The sequence below is a fragment of the Calliopsis andreniformis genome, chromosome 12, assembly GCF_051401765.1.
Source record: "Calliopsis andreniformis isolate RMS-2024a chromosome 12, iyCalAndr_principal, whole genome shotgun sequence".
NCBI lineage: Eukaryota > Metazoa > Arthropoda > Insecta > Hymenoptera > Andrenidae > Calliopsis > Calliopsis andreniformis.
Window position 1 is genome coordinate 7,347,499 of NC_135073.1, and position 15,021 is coordinate 7,362,519.

General features: G+C 38.1%; 1 protein-coding gene across 3 annotated transcripts in view; it reads left to right on the plus strand.

The window, feature by feature from the left end:
• Window positions 1-15,021, plus strand: part of Kn (EBF transcription factor knot) — a 111,436-nt gene that overhangs the window by 90,149 nt on the left and 6,266 nt on the right. For all 3 annotated transcript variants that reach the window (XM_076388511.1, XM_076388512.1, XM_076388513.1), the window contains exons 7-11: window positions 5,945-6,026; window positions 9,110-9,242; window positions 13,578-13,732; window positions 13,856-13,982; window positions 14,584-14,886. In XM_076388511.1, the coding sequence (XP_076244626.1) occupies window positions 5,945-6,026; window positions 9,110-9,242; window positions 13,578-13,732; window positions 13,856-13,982; window positions 14,584-14,886 (800 nt within the window). The remainder of the gene's footprint in view (window positions 1-5,944; window positions 6,027-9,109; window positions 9,243-13,577; window positions 13,733-13,855; window positions 13,983-14,583; window positions 14,887-15,021) is intronic.

A 15,021-nucleotide genomic window follows, 5' to 3' on the forward strand; every position in this document is an offset into this window, starting at 1 on the left:
TGTCGCCCCATCAAGCTCGGAATGAAATTCAGTTCGCATTTGAATCAGTCGGTAACGCAATCCATTAGCCCCTAACAGCCAATACTCTGAGGATAGAGCGGAAGAAAACGACTCTGAAAACGAAGAAAGGAACGAGAAGTAGTGAAACGTGGATACAAGCTACAGGGTGTCACGAGTGATTAGTCTTGTTTATGAGCGGATCGTGTGTAGGGGGGAGAACGACTCTTTCCCCTTTCTCTGAACTTTTTTATTGATCAAAGTTTGAATCAGGATCATCGTACTAATTTAACTGTTACAGTTATTATTGTGGTAAATACTTTTCTGAAAATGAATACTTATTCTTAAATTCAAATTAGATTGGGAGCACAGACATTGCAGATCTATTTTATTATATCAGAATTTAAATCAAGAGATCTATTTTATTGGAAATAAGTATCTAATTATTTTTAATATTTACGTTCAGTTTTTAGGATTATGAATAATGGGATTAAATTGATCAACTAATGAAATTCGAGTTGTGTAAGTTTAAAATTGTTTATTGGAAAGCACTTTAAATTGTCGATAGCTTTACTATAATAGTAATAAAAATCGAAATATCTAGTTGCTTATATTCGAACATTCTTTGAAGGAACAAGGGGAGGTCGTGATACTTTTCAGTAGAAATTTTTAAGGACATATGTAAACACATAAAGTTAAAAGCGTAAGCTATGGATTCTTGATACAAGATATATATATACAGGGTGTAACAAAAATGTCGCAGTTCCTTAAAAGGGGTGATTTAGGGGGTGATTTGAAACAACTTTTTCCTTAGCGAAAATGTAAGATGAGGCTTCGTTAACGAGTTATTAACGAAAAACACCGGCCAATGAGAGCGCGAGTTTGCCGCCCGAGCGACCGCGGTAGCGTTGGGTACGCGCGCTAGATGCTACAGTTGTACTCCGAACAAGAAAGTCGTCATACATCGAAGAAAATAGCATTAGTATGAAAACTGAAAGCGACATAATAAATAACACCGAGTCCCTTTTTTGTTTATCACTTGAAGTGAATAATTACTTAAAATCGAGGAAAACTACGTGCAACGTAAAAATACGAATATGTAAATCTCTTCTTCGCATAACGTATAAACGAAAAAGCAATACAACGAAAAATAAAGGAAGAAGAGCACAAACTTCACCTGTAGTTTGTAAACCTGTGTCACTGGGTCACTGTACCGATCATGGTCATCGACCGTCGAAATGGTTTATGCTAGGGCACGCGTTTAGGTAATTTATGGCTTTATTGCTTTGGTTTCGAAGGAGACATGATCTCGGAGTGTCCGAACAAAGAAGGTCTGAGGTGCTTAAACTACGTGGGGGGTACAAGGAGCTTCTTTGGAAAAATTCTACCCTGCCATAAACCACTCCAGAGGTCGATGACCAGTATCGGTACAGTGACCCAGTGACACAGATTTACAAACTACAGATGAATTGCATTTAATTCATTAGTGATTATTATTTTTTAAATCTAACGCAGACTACTTTCAACGTATCTATCTTCAACGTTAATTCTCCAATTCTCTGTTCATTTTTTTTGTTGCATTGCTTTTTCGTTTATACGTTCTGCAAATATTTTCAAACTAATGCTATTTCCTTCGACGCATGCCAACTTTCTTGTTCGGAGTACAACCGTAACGCTTAGTGCGTACCCAACGCTACCGCGGTCGCTCGAGCGGCAAACTCGTGCTCTCATTGGCCGGTGTTTTTCGTTAACAACTCGTTAACGAAGCCTCATCTTACATTTTCGCTAAGGAAAAAGTTGTTTCAAATCACCCCCTGAATCACCCCTTTCAAGGAACTGCAACATTTTTGTTACACCCTGTATATATATTTCACATTTCAAAAAACTCTAAGCTTGTTCAAAGCTTTAAATACAACTAATAATTTATTACCTTCCTTGTGCTCATAATTACATGTAATTAAATGCCTACAATATTCCCTTCGCTATACATATGTCACTCTATATTAATATAAAAATAATAAAAAGGAGATAAAATGTGATCTTAAAAATTAGATATCTACAGATTTCATTATTACCTCCTATATATAAAATAAAATTGAACTGATTGCATTAAGCATTGTGACAAATATCATCCCTACAAACAGTCGATAAAAGCTAATTCTCAAAAATTAACACTAACATGAAAATCAATTTTACCTGTATTCCAAAATATAGAAACCCTCATTCAGCAACCAAAACCTTCTCTTATTAAAATCTACTGCAAGTTCATAGACACTCTCCTAGGCTCTACAACGAATCGAGAAACATTCACAGTCGAACCCACTACCTGGTCGTCTTCGTCGTCCTCGTCGTCAGCGTCGTTAACGGACATTTCCGCGGCGTTCCCATCCTGACATCGGTACAAGGATGGTCGATAGGATTCGTATCTACGAAAGGCTAGATGCCGTCGTCATTCTGCGCGCCCGAGGCACGACAGAGACAACGTGTTTAGAGCGAGATCCACGGCCCTGATAAGCCGAAGTACAATGCTTTGAATACCCATCCAGCATCCAGATACGATCTTAACGCCCTTCGCGAGTAGACGAAATTAAATTCGCCCGACGTTCTAAGAGCGGCCGACTGCAGACGTTAACGCGAATCCAGAGCATGGTCCACGGATACGGATAGATACCTACGAAGAGCATGTAGCGGGAGATCGATACGTTTCTTTCCCTTTCTCTTTCTGTTCCCCTCCCCCACACCCCTTTGCTCCCACCGTCTCCACCTGCTCATCCGACTTCGTTTCCTCCTCGTGCAGCGGCTGAACGTTCTTCTGCTATGGACAAGGGGAATTCGAATCGCTTTTCATCTTTCCCTTTCACTTTTTGAACTATATGGATTTCGTGCCAAACGTCCGGCTCGGTTGACAGCTTGCGCCAGGATCGCGCCGCTGACGATAAAAGTGTCGTTTAGATAGCTACGCCGTGTGTAATGTACGATAATACACATGTTCCGATGCTATCTGCGTAGGTGTGCGATATGGCCAGGAGGAAGCGGAATGACGACTCTGTTGGTGTGTTGAGGTTCCGTTGTCAGGAGTAGTAGTGTCGTTGCATCTGGTGTTGGTACAATAGTGGAACTAGCAAAGCTGTCAAGATGACTGGTGCGATTATTTTATTTATTCTCTTTTGGAAGTAGAGTTGAATGGAACTAACTTTTTGAGAGTTTATTATATTGACAGATTTGGTCGAAATAAGTGTATTGATAAATATTTATTGTTGGAAGGTAGTTAAGTCTTTTGTTGACTATTTGAAGTATTTTTTAGTATGTTTTTTCTTTGCAACATGCCAAAAATTAGAAATCTACGAATACACTGCGAAGTTAGAATAAATATATTTATTTAGTGTTTTGGATAAGTATTTCAAGTTTGTCGTACATAACTATAAGGAAATTATGTATTAGATATGTATGAGGATAACCTGCAAGGGATGAAATACAGGCATCAAGTTAAATAAATGTAAAAGTAAAACATGTAAGTGACGTTAGTAATTTTTAGTTACTGGTGACATTTTTAATTCTGCTTTAGTTTTCAGTTATAAAACTTGAACATCAATATCAATCACCTGAAGAAAACTTTAAAGATTCTTAAACTATGATATATCTCATATTTAAATTGTGAAAGCATTAATAGTAGATAAAATCGAGCCACAGTATTCACTATATGCGAAAAAGATGTTATCCAAAAATGAAGCAAAAACACCCAAACGTTTATCACTCAAAGATGACTTCTTCATCCTTCCTTATCACCCTTCCATCGATTATCTTACGACTTCAAACTCAATGTATTTAAGCATTGATCCCTATATAATATAAAGAAGAATAATAAGTACAAAATACTACTTCACTCACTACAAAAATAAAAAGCTCGCATCTTGCTTCTCCCATCGCAGTAAAAATATCAAACTATAACCATCAAATCATTTTACTGCAAAATTCCGTCAGCCTACAACGCTAACGATAACATTGATAAGGGTTACGTAATAAGAAACTCGCAAGTAGGCACAGTTACGATCTCTTTCAATGCGTGTTTCAGCGGGCCTTAATAACTTCATTAAATCCCGCGTTACGCATTATTTATATTACCAGTGGCCCGCAGCGTCGGTACTTTATGGCAAATAAAAAAAGGCAGTGATGCGAAGGTCGATGAGACGTGGCGCGAGATAAATCAGCGAGACGATAAGGCGAATGGATCGCGTACGTATGACGCGGTACCCAAGCGATTTTACTTCTGACGACGACCGTAAAATTAAACGAACCTACATTTACTTCGTTCTATGCACGATTCGCCTCTGTTTACCTCTTAACGCGGAGGAACGCGGGAAATGAGGGGAAGAGCGAAGGGAAGCAGGCGGTGGACACAACGTCGATAGAAACGGGAGAGGAAGAGGAATCAGACGAATTCCTTCGACAGTTTCGCATGGGCGATTCGCGCGAGCGAAAAAGAGGAGAGCTGGCGTCGCTGCTAGAAGGTATGCGTTTGATTTTTCGATGGAGTCCCGGGATCGTATGGACGCACTCCGCTGGGGGATGACAATGGCGTCCCATGGGAGGCGAGAGGCCTACCAGCCACCCAGAAAACTACCTCCCTCGGTCCCTCGAACCTCCTCATCGCCTCGATCCTCCTGATTGTTTCCTACGCGTTTCCTCCACTCTCTGGATCTATCTCAGTCTATCTATAGAGATTATTCGCGTTTCACCATCCCCATATCTCTTCGACGAACCCTTCCTTCGCCTTTCACTCCCGTCAGCGTGAACACGGATACTACGCGCCTACAAAAATTTCCTTCAATTCAATATTCCCCGATATTTTACATAATTCATGAAAATTCTGCCGTCGGCTTTTTGACAGAAACCTACCCCTCGGCCCTCTGGCTTTTTCTTTTTGGAACCCCTTCTTTTTCTGGATCGTTCGGTAGTTTTCTCTTTTTGGACGTGAGAGCTTTTGTTTGAGAATGATATTTGTTGAGAATCAGCCGATACTGAATTTTATTACAGAAACAGTAGAATTTGATGGTAGTAGTTGTATTGATAAACCTTTTTAGGAAAATTACTAGAATTTCACATAGTTGATTCTGTAAAGTATAGAATATTAAGTTACTGTTTTAATTAAGTTAATTCGTAGATTTTCTCGTTCTTTTTTATAACAAGGTATTAAATGATCGTTTATATTTTTATCTGTGGAAAAGTATATTTCATCTTCTCGAACACTTATCTCTCCATTTAGCATTTGAAGAGTTTATCTTGATGTCGAAATCCATTAACTTATTACTACCGAAATTTTTATACAATTGTACCCCTTAACAACTGTTACTGATTTGCAATATTCTATTCAGTATTGTAACAAGTTTAAATGAGTTTGAAAATAATATTAAATTTTTCTTTCAAAAGGTATTGATCATATCTTACTAGTAAAATGAAGAAAAATAAACTACAGACTTCATAATTACAGAAACCATTTATATAAACTAATTAAGAATAGAGAAGAGGTGAACAAATGTATCAGCCATATTAATAATAAATTGACTTATTATTAAAAAAGTTTGACTGTACTTTCAAATGAATCAAGTGCAGTATATGCAAGTGTATCATGCAACGATGAACTTCCATTAGCTCAAACATATTTTTAGAAGAATGTATCTTCTGACATTTCGGTAAACTAACATAGCAGCCACGAAGTTGGCGGAGTGTACAATGCCGTACGGTCCTAAAGGTCGAAGAACACGTGGTCGTGAGGGGTTTAATCTAGAGAAATGCTGAATAATAGAGGCGAGTAGTACGGTGCTTGCGATTGGCTTATACAATATTCAGGCTTACTTTCCGGCCAAGTTCGCGTTCTAATTAAGTTCGCGGCGTTGAAAAGCGTTAAGCACCTTGTCAACCGTTTAACTCCGGCCCCCTCTGCTTTCAGATTCTTCCTCAAGTTCTTCCTCAAGTGCAATCAAAACTGCCTTAAGAATGCCGGCAATCCGCGCGATATGAGACGCTTCCAGGTGAGTTAATGCGTAAATGTTTTATCTGAACAGCTTTAGCGACACCCCTTTATTGGTTTACGAAGACTAATAGTTTGTTCCAAGGATTCAAATATTGTTAACGTAGTGTGTGATAAAGCGTTGGGGAATAGTAAAATTGAATTATGTATCCTTGGTAATATTGGTTCAACCAATTCCCAAATTTTAGTTCTAAGCAGAATATTTATTTTATACCTTATCGTTGTTTTAAGCAGTAAAACAATTTTTTTATTTTTGGTTCAGAAAATTTATGTTACGTAACTATAGGAAACTAGGAAGAAATTTGAGTTTTTAATTTGTCCGTCTTGTTATATGTTTGTGATTGGTAGGCAGTTATGTTAAATAAACTGCACAAGATGGAATTTGTAATTTTTCCCTTGAAAAAAAGAACATATTTACAATTGGTAAAGCTCAAGCTCACAATACAGAATTCAGATTCTATAAAACTTTGTAACTTATGTTATTTCTCCTTGCGCGTATAATTGTGTTCTATTTAGCATGTAGTATTTTATTTTTTTATAATAACATATTTAAATCTACTTGAATTGCACTTAGAGTATTTATTTTGAATTCTACTAATTATGATACAAAATAGAAGAACGCCAAAAATACGAGTGAAATGTGTCTGACTTGACTTATTCTACTGACATCACTGCGTCTGACCTGGCGATACACGCAGGTAGTAGAATAAATCCCAAGTCAGACACGTTGCTGGTGTACTCTAGCCGTATTTCAAAAATTAATAAATTATTCAGTTTTTATTTTTATCTTACTTTTGCAAGTAGATTCGCCTATTTAAATTTTCGACACTTGTCGAAGAATCTGCATATTAACAATTCAAGAAAATTATTTGTTTCAAAACCTAATACCAACATAATGAAATTTTGTTCAACATTTTCACTTTCATTTAATGGAAAGAACAGAACCTTCACGTTTTCTCTGCTTTCAGTTACAATATAGAATTATATGACAAAGCTACCCTTAAACGTTCTGTTTTTCGTTTACTTAAAAAAATACTGTAGACAATTATTCTTCGTAAAAAAGAATCACATTAATTCATAAAACACCACGCGAACAGAATTCCCGGAGCGATATCAAATTTAAATCTTCCTAACCGCTCGATTCAAAAACACGCAGAAGCCTTATCAAGCGAGCGGGGTGCTATACGAAATTCAGCCATTATTCGAGTCACGACTCATGAAATTATAGGAGCGAGATGGATAGAGACGAAAGTAGCAAAAGTCCCCCGCAATTGCGTGCCAACCCTATCAACGTCTAGCGCGTCTGGGAATGCGTAGCCCCGCTCGGAGGCATTCTTTTTTAATTTCCAAAAGGAAAAAGAAGAAGTTGGCGGAGAAGACGAGCAATTTCTCGATGGTCCGCCATCGTCGAAAGTTGAGATCCTCATCCAAGAGACGTAATCCAAGGGGTTGGCAATTAGCTCAGCGCGGCATCAACCGACCCACCCCTATATCCGTTCACCCTTCCACCCCATCGCCATACTACACTCTCTCCTGCTCACCGACAGCCGTATCTCGCCACCCCGCCCGTGTCCATTCCAGGGGACAAAAGGTGGAATTAAAAAATAAATTACCAAAAACTTCATGCCCTACCTTTTTGCCTTCTTCCATTCGATCTCTCCTCCTTATCGCTCAATTGCTGCGTTTTCTTCTCTTTCAACTGTCACGGTAGAAAAGAAGGCGCGAGGAAAGACGTCCAGTGAATTGGTCATTTGTTTCCTTTATACAGGATTTTATTTAACTGAGTGTTAATATTTTGACAGTGGAATGTATGTATAATAAGAAAACTAATTTTCATTTTAAACTATTATTCGATATCTATTCCTTTAAAATGACCAATGACAGGTCTTTTAAAGTATATGGAATTCAGATATATAATATTTGTACTTTATTTTACTTTCATTCAATATCGATTCAAAATGAACACGATAGCCTCGAAAAGTAATAAATAATAGTATCAGTTTACTGAATTAACTATATTCGTATTTCTACTTTTAGATATTAAGTAGAAGTAAATGGTTTCTATATTTACTTATAGCTAATGCCTTTAGTTATTTATAGTATATCAGTAATTAATTAAGTATGTGAATGTTTCTAATATTATCAAACATTCTAAAATATACACATGTCTGAAATAAGCTTTGATCACGTTTGAGTTTTATCATACATATGTAGATACTCTTATATCGACGCGCTTCCACACCGACATGGAAGTGAAAGCAAACCAAAGTTAAATAGAAATTGCTTATTACTCGAAAATGCGAATTCAAATTGAAGTGGCACGGCTTTCCCTGCCTCGAAAATTTCTCTGGCGAAGGACCGTCGGTTTATCCTCACGCCTATGCCGAGCAAGTTCGCGCCACGTTACGCGGCAAGTAATACAGCCAACCAGTCGAGAAAGTTGCGAAGTTGCAAAAGGACAAAACTTCGGGCGTTTACCGACCGCCCGGCCGATTTTATAAACGTTCTTTCCGCTCTCTCCCGAAAATCATCGTCCTCTTGTTTGCATCCAGAAAACTCAAGGCTCGCCATGCGACTTGTTTCAATTTAACGAAAGTTTTACTTACTGAAGTAGCTTCTCTGTACTGTAACGAAGATCTGCCTAAAAGAGAATTGAACCGAACATTGTTTCCTGACATTTCACTTTGTGTTCGTTTATGCAAGTATTTGTTGAGATATGGTGGATTCAATTATGACTGAAATATTGATAGTATAATAGAATATTGTTCCAATACTGTTAAAATAATTTATAATGTATAAATTTTTTGTAGGAAATTAAAATACATAGTTAAATTTGATAATGGGATTTATAATATTCGATTTGACAGAAAATTTGTCGCTTCTTTTAGAATTCTTTCGATTTTTTTTCTTGAAATTGTTCCAATTATATTCAGAGGTATTGAAGAATATATTTTAAAAATTAAAGGTCTTTGTGTAATACAAATTTGTCAAGCATATTTTTTCAACAGCATCTGTTTCTTTATATAGTTTCCCTATATTTTCAAGTGAAATCTCAGATCGACGAATTTCAATCTTCTGTAACAGGTGGTCATTTCCACGCAAGTAGGAGTAGAGGGGCCACTACTGGCAGTCTCGGACAACATGTTCGTCCACAACAACAGCAAACACGGGCGCAGAGCGAAACGATTGGATCCCAGTGATCCTGGCGAATACAACAGTGAGTACCGCAAACCATACGCATAAAGTGAATGTCCCGCGAAACTGCAACTGAAGAGTAAGAATTTCAATTTAACACGTCCCGTGAGTTCATAGAATCTCTCGCTAATATAAAAAAGTTATGTCACTATATTCGCAGAAATAGGGAAGATAAAATGAATTTATATGCATGAATCTAACTTTTGAAAAATATTTCGTGAAATATGCTAATGGTAATTTATAAATAATACAGAGTAATTAAATAAAAATCAAGATCAGTTTTATTAGCCATATGATTCGATACGCATAGCATTTTATTTTTGAATTTAAGTAGATGAATTGGCATTCTAATATTACTTTGAAAATGTTTGTAATACTTTATGTATAGCAGTTCCAAAAATTTTTAATTCTACAATTTACATTTGCAGTGTGAATATTTTACACATAAATGTTAGAGTTCTTGATATTCCACAAGCTCGCTGTGTTTTCTGAAACCACCAAAAAATTCGCTGCACAATTCTTGTAAATACAACCTAGTTTAATCAGAAATATAGCTACTATGTTCAAGGACCCCTATTCTGCTGCCAATTCACAAAAACCATTTTTGAAAAAAGACATATTCCTAAAATACGATCATCATAAACCACCACAAACTTGCCAGATAATCTAAGCAATCCAAGTCAAGTAACAACAGAATCCACGTCTTCCATCTACATATAAAAAAAAAATTGTAAAGCAATCTAGTTAAGCTTCCTTAACAATATCGACAATTTCTCGGATTCCCCACCACTTAACGCAAAAGATTAATAGTCAGAAGTGTTGTCCCATCATAATGGAATCGTCGGAACGTTCGAAAGGGAGGGGTTCGCGGGGGGTTGGCTTCTTCGAGATCGGTATAACTATTGTAGGGCCGTGGCGGAGGGTGGAATCGCAAGGGGGCGAGAGACGGCGTGCTCAGAGGATAGGATATAAGGAGTCATAGGGCAATTCGGCAAACTTTGGCGTCGACCGCGCATACAAACGGCTGATATCGTGAGGCCACCCCTCGACTACGGAGCTCTTCTCTTCTCCTAGCCTTCTTCTTCCATCCTTTCTTCCTCGCCGCGCCGAGGCAAGATGTAAATCAATGGGATGCGGGAAAACGAGGGATCCACCACGTTCTCCTTGCCTTCCTCCTTGCTCTTATTTCCATCGTCCCTTTTCTAGCTTCTCTACGCGGTCTCTACGGCTCCTTTCTTCCCACCTTGCCGCGTTTTTTTACCCTACTCTTATCTCATTGGCTGTGACCAAGCACAAAGACGCGAGTAGAAGAGGCTAGACAAGAAGGGAGGAAGCGAAAAAGGGCAGATGGAATTGACCTTCCTTCACGGCCTTTCCTCTTTTTTTTCCCCGCTGCCGTTCTACCTTCCCCTGGCAGTGGTTGCTGCGGCACGCGGGTTTGTGAATGCTAAGTTTAAGCTATCACGAGGTAGCTCTGTTTTCGCAACTACTACGACGCCATGCCTGTACCGCGCTGTCCAAATCCGCGAGCTACTCCTGAAATGTTGTAACAAACATACAAATGAGGGAATGCGGAGAAATGGGAGGGAAATGTGAGGGTGGAGAGCGCGAAGCCAGGGGAGGGTAGGAGTGAAGAGAATCGTGTTTCGTGGCTTTCGTTTGCGCTGCAAGCGAATTTTCTTGATTATTTTGCAACATGGAATTCGAATATCAATACAGGAATGATAAATCTAGGTAGTGGTTATTTTAGTGTTTTGTTTCACTCTGTGAATATTTCTTTCACATATATTTTTTAGTTAAAATAATTTTATTCTTTAATCTAACTATCTTTATATTGAATTATTTAGATTTTTCCAAGGATTACATATGTAATCTAATTACATTTCTATACACTTTAGGATTTTTATCAGGTATAATACAAAGGATCTTAATTTAATTGCAAAAATGGCAGTACCATCTTAGTTATCTGATAGTTCGCAATAAACAAATTAAACAACAATACTACCAAAAAGAAATTAACATTTTTCTATTAGTAACCACCATTATGTCATTTCCTCTAATTACAATCACAAAGAAAAATTAAAAATATATGATTTAATTTTTTCCATTACATTACACATTAACATTAATCACCATTACAAATCGACAAAAGAGACGACCATGAAAATGAAAGAAAGTTCATACACGTAAACTCGTGTTTATCTGTCCTTAAATCAGTTTATCAGCCTCCACAATACTTTTTATGCTTGCCAATTACAACAGAATATTCATATAGCAGATTGAGAATATCCAAGTAGATAAAAAGCAACGCGGTCATAAAGCATCAGCTTAACGATACTCTTCGCAGTGAAAGTGAAAGCATCCTTTTTTCTCCTCCTTCCCGAGGAACTTCTTTCCCGAGTATTTACCGGGGTGAACGAAGTTATCACGCGATCTCGCAGTCTCACAGTGATCAGAGAGAATCGGACCGAACATGTTCGAGTACAACGGCTTCTCGACTTCGACGACGGTTTGGTGGTAAAAGAGAAGCTCGGGGGTAGAGAGTAGTACCCCTTACCACTCGGTAATGGCACGGGGGATTTTATTTATTCCGGGTTGGTACGCTTGTTCCGGCCTCCTCCACTGAATCCCTCTTTTCAACCCTCCTCCCCCTTTCCGTTCCCCACCCCCTACCGCTCCACCTCTTCCTACTTTTCTGCCCCACACCATCTCGCCCGACAATTCTCTACCAGAGTGGTTGCCAACGTGGCCGACTCTGTTTAGCGACTTTCTTGTACATTGAACGCAATAAATACCTGTGTCCCATTCAAGAATCTCCATTTACGCTGGAACTGCGACTCTTTAACGCTCTGCCTCCCGATTTAAATCCCTACTTACTTTGTACAATAGAGGAGAGTGGAAAATGTAGCAATACTGAAATGTAGATCGATATCTTTATTTGCATAGCTACAAATATATCCTTATTCAGTCGCGTTAAGATATAAAAGGTTTGAATTCTTCAATGGGGACAGCGATTTCAATGCTGTTAGGGTTATTTGCTGTTGTCCCTTTTGAACGAGGATAATATCCAAGTGTCAGCGTTGCATTCTCGCTGTCCAGGTTCAGAAAAAAACACTTTGCACCGGTTGCTTCGAATACAGCGTCCACAGTCGAGATCTCTTAAGCCTCCGGAGATTTAATAGCGGAATCACACGTAAGCACCCAAGGCGGAAACTGTTTGAGTATCACTGGGAGCAATATACCATGATGTCAGCCACTCTGCCGTGGCTCCGCTCTGGCAGGGTCGGAACCGGGGGTGGCTTGGCTTCGCCGGGGTACAAAATGATATCATTGGGTTATAAATTCCAAGCAGAGACACCGCCGGCCCGATCGCCCCCCTTCCTTCTTGTTACAACTCTTCTCCGGCCACTCCAACCCCTCGACCTCTTCCTCTCGCCCTCTTTCTCTATCTCTTTCCACGCGATGCTGTCGTTCTCCTTCATAAATTCTCCGTCGTTCTACCTCTCTTTCTCTCTTGCCTTCACCTGGTTCGCTCGCCACGGGAAATATATCTACCACTTGGCCTCGACCGAATAAACAGAATATTCAGATAATTTTCCGTGTACCACCTCCTAACTAACTGTCTCAGCTCACCTCACACGATCGAGCGAATTTCATGTTATTCCTCGATTCGCTCTTTTACAGGATTTTACTCTTGTATAGAGGGTTTGCTGTTGCCTTTCCGATTTGGGTGCTTGAGGATGGACGTGAATCTTTTGTTGAAGAGGGATTACTGGGGGCAGAGTTTATTACACTTTGTAGAGGAGGACTTAATGATTTGGATGTATCTAAGACTTAATTTACTGTAGATTAGTGAAGTTGACTTTGAGTGAGAATCAGAGATTATCAGGGATTATGTTTCATGGATTGTATAAAAAAAGAATATTAATTCGAAGCATTACGAAATCGTTTATGAATGATAATAGATAAGTGGCTTTGGTAACAAAGCTGCATTTATGGAATATACATACAGAAATATAGGAAGACAAAGCACGTGCATACTTCACGAAGTTTATTTTAAAGTAAATTAAGGCATGAATAGGTAGGATGTATTTAATTAGAATAATCTGGTATTTAATTTAGAATATTTTGGCAAGTTGCTGATAACGTATAACGTTGAAATGCAATATTAATTAATGTAGCGGAAAAGCAGAATTTAAAATGATATTTCACTTTTGTAGTCCAGTATATGTGATGGTCCTATGCATCTATAGTACTATCATAACATTTTCTCTTGGAAATTAAACTAAGCGTAAATTGGATTAATAATTCCAGAATTTATTGAATATCTGCTAACGTAATATGCTTGCAAAATTAGGTCTGTATACACCTGTACCTCTTCAAACACCATGCATAAAAGCGATATCGCCAAATGAAGGATGGACGTCCGGTGGATCAACAGTGATAATCATCGGTGAAAACTTCTTCGATGGACTTCAAGTAGTGTTCGGATCTATGTTGGTTTGGAGCGAGGTATATAATAATTCTTATAAAAGAATTCATCAAAATTAAAAAAGAAATTTGTTCTTCTAGTGAGAAAATTTGTTGATAAGAAAGTCGAGTCTTTACAAGGTTTTTCAATCTGTTTGTTCTCAGTTAATCACACCAAACGCAATTAGAGTGCAAACTCCACCAAGACAAATACCCGGTGTTGTAGAAGTCACGCTATCCTATAAGACTAAACAGTTCTGCAAGGGGGCGCCTGGCAGATTTGTTTATGTTTGTAAGTACAATTTTAATCATTTATTTTGTACTACATAATTACAGTACTACGTAAACTCGTTAATTAATGTTATTTGAAAAAATATTCTGGGATTAGTATACATTTTTAAACGTGTTAGAATATCAAAATAATAATTCTAGAACGCTGTCTTAATCAGTACCAGAACATTATTATACTTATTAATACTGCAAATTTAAGCTTCATTTATTATTATATCAGATATTTATTGAAACTTGGTTTCAGTAGAATTTTATTAAGCTTTCTACAGACATTCTGAAAAATTACTGCATAACAAATAACACAAGGAAAAGGCTCAAAAGTTGTAGTAATATAATTTACTATCTATCTTATTTGCATAAATTATCTGCTACCATCGCTCGCAATCACAGAAATTCTAATTTTAAAATATTATTGACCACTCCTATAGAACATACTATCCAGCAAATATTAGAATGAACAAATGAGTTAATATAGTATTTAAGTTAGTTAGTACGTATAGCATAGAATTCATAGCATCCCCTATAAATTATTTAAAAAATCTCTTTATCTACACGTTCCATACATTATAACTAAACCAGCACCTTTCTTACAAATTTTTCAGCGTTAAATGAACCCACGATCGACTACGGCTTCCAAAGGTTACAGAAACTTATACCGCGACATCCTGGCGACCCCGAAAAATTGCCAAAGGAAATTATACTGAAAAGGGCGGCAGATCTAGCGGAAGCGTTATACAGTATGCCCAGAAGCGGAAACGCGGGAATCACTGGTGCACCAAGAAGTCCTGGGTCAGGACACCCACCTGCGCCTCCTACCTCCAGTTCCGCGACAGCGTTCAACTCGTACACAGGACAGCTAGCGGTGTCAGTACAGGAAAACGGTAGTGCCGCGAAATGGACGGACGGTAAATATTCAAACTTATTCTCTAATCCACACGCTACTGCGATCATTACCGTCTTACGTAATCAATTAGAGAATCGAGACTAACGTAATGGGCACGTCCAGTCACGCAAATTGCAAGCTCACTATATGAGGACGA